This window comes from Pungitius pungitius, chromosome 3, assembly GCF_949316345.1.
Source record: "Pungitius pungitius chromosome 3, fPunPun2.1, whole genome shotgun sequence".
Taxonomy (NCBI): domain Eukaryota; kingdom Metazoa; phylum Chordata; class Actinopteri; order Perciformes; family Gasterosteidae; genus Pungitius; species Pungitius pungitius.
The window spans coordinates 14,579,045-14,580,118 of record NC_084902.1 but is presented as its reverse complement, the minus strand read 5'-3'; the positions used below and the strand labels follow the sequence as shown (position 1 = coordinate 14,580,118).

Sequence of the window (1,074 nt, the reverse complement as noted above, 5' to 3'; positions counted from 1 at the left end):
GAATAATTCGCTCTGTTATAACCATCACTTAAATCATAAGTGGCCTGAGGTACAGAGCAGTCCGTGAAGTAGTTGGGGAAGGCCAAAGTGCACAGCGCGTTGTCCTCTATGGACCCAGAAGCGGCCTCAGACGGAGGGCGAGTAGACGGGAGGCTGGCTCAGACCTACTTTCTTACACGCTCCAGAGTAGCTAGTCAGGGCTCCGAGTAGAGGAGACCGCCGACCAAATGCTGAGCGTCGTAGGAAGTGGGATCGGGGCCTCCCATCTCCGGCTGCACTCGGACACTTTGATAAAGGTCCTGTTCGCTGACCAGTTGCTGTAGTCGGGCCCCAGGAGCTCAAAGAACTCGGCGGCCTCGGGGTTGCCTCGCTCCAAGTCCTTCAGCGTCATCCCAGATGTGGAGCTGACTTTGGAGCAGTTGGCCGGCTCGGTGAAGAAAGAGGGGGCAGGCAGTTGCGGTGCCTCAGGGGTGGTTTCCGGGTTTTTTTCGCCCCTTATATCCTTCACAGGACTGAAGAGGGAAGAGGGCTGCCAAGCTCTTGCTCTGCAAGCTGGCCTGGACCCCGTCGCGTTTGGGTGGAGTTTTGCTCTGCGAGGGCTGAGCCGCCGCGGGGGAGCCCTGCCTCTTGACCGGGGCCTCTGCTGCGTTGGCTGGCGTTATGATGCCCGTGCACCGTTTGATCTGCTTCTGCAGGTACTTCCGGTGGTTGACTTTCCTCTTGGATTTCACCGGCTTGTCCAGAGCCAGCTTGATGTTGCTGGAGGCCGAGTCTATGAAGCTCAGCAGGTCGCTGGTGGTCTCTCTGTAGTCCTCCTCAGTTTCCGCCTCACCCAGGAGACTCCCGTCCAGACTCTTCTCCACGTCGTACTCCATCACAGAGCCAGGGAAGCAGAAATTCATGAACTGAGGGTTCATGATTGCTGTCTGAACAGCCATTACTCTGCGGAGCCCAGCGGCTGCACCTGTGGCATCCGCTGTGCTGCCTGAAACCAAAGTTTCTTCAGAGCATGTCTTTTTCTTACCGCCGACAAACCCTCGGTCCTGATGCTGCTCATGAAGTTCCTGTAAACAT

At 57.1% G+C, this 1,074-nt stretch overlaps 1 protein-coding gene across 1 annotated transcript; it reads right to left on the bottom strand.

Moving 5' to 3' along the window:
• Positions 1 to 5: 5 nt before the first annotated feature.
• On the bottom strand, positions 6 to 1,074 carry LOC119222694 (protein FAM181B; the record flags this gene model as incomplete). Its single annotated transcript, XM_037479514.2, is given in 5 exon segments — positions 6 to 137; positions 139 to 197; positions 200 to 313; positions 316 to 526; positions 528 to 1,074. Coding segments are annotated over 5 exon segments (927 nt in total), but the record flags the coding sequence as incomplete, so codon positions are not given.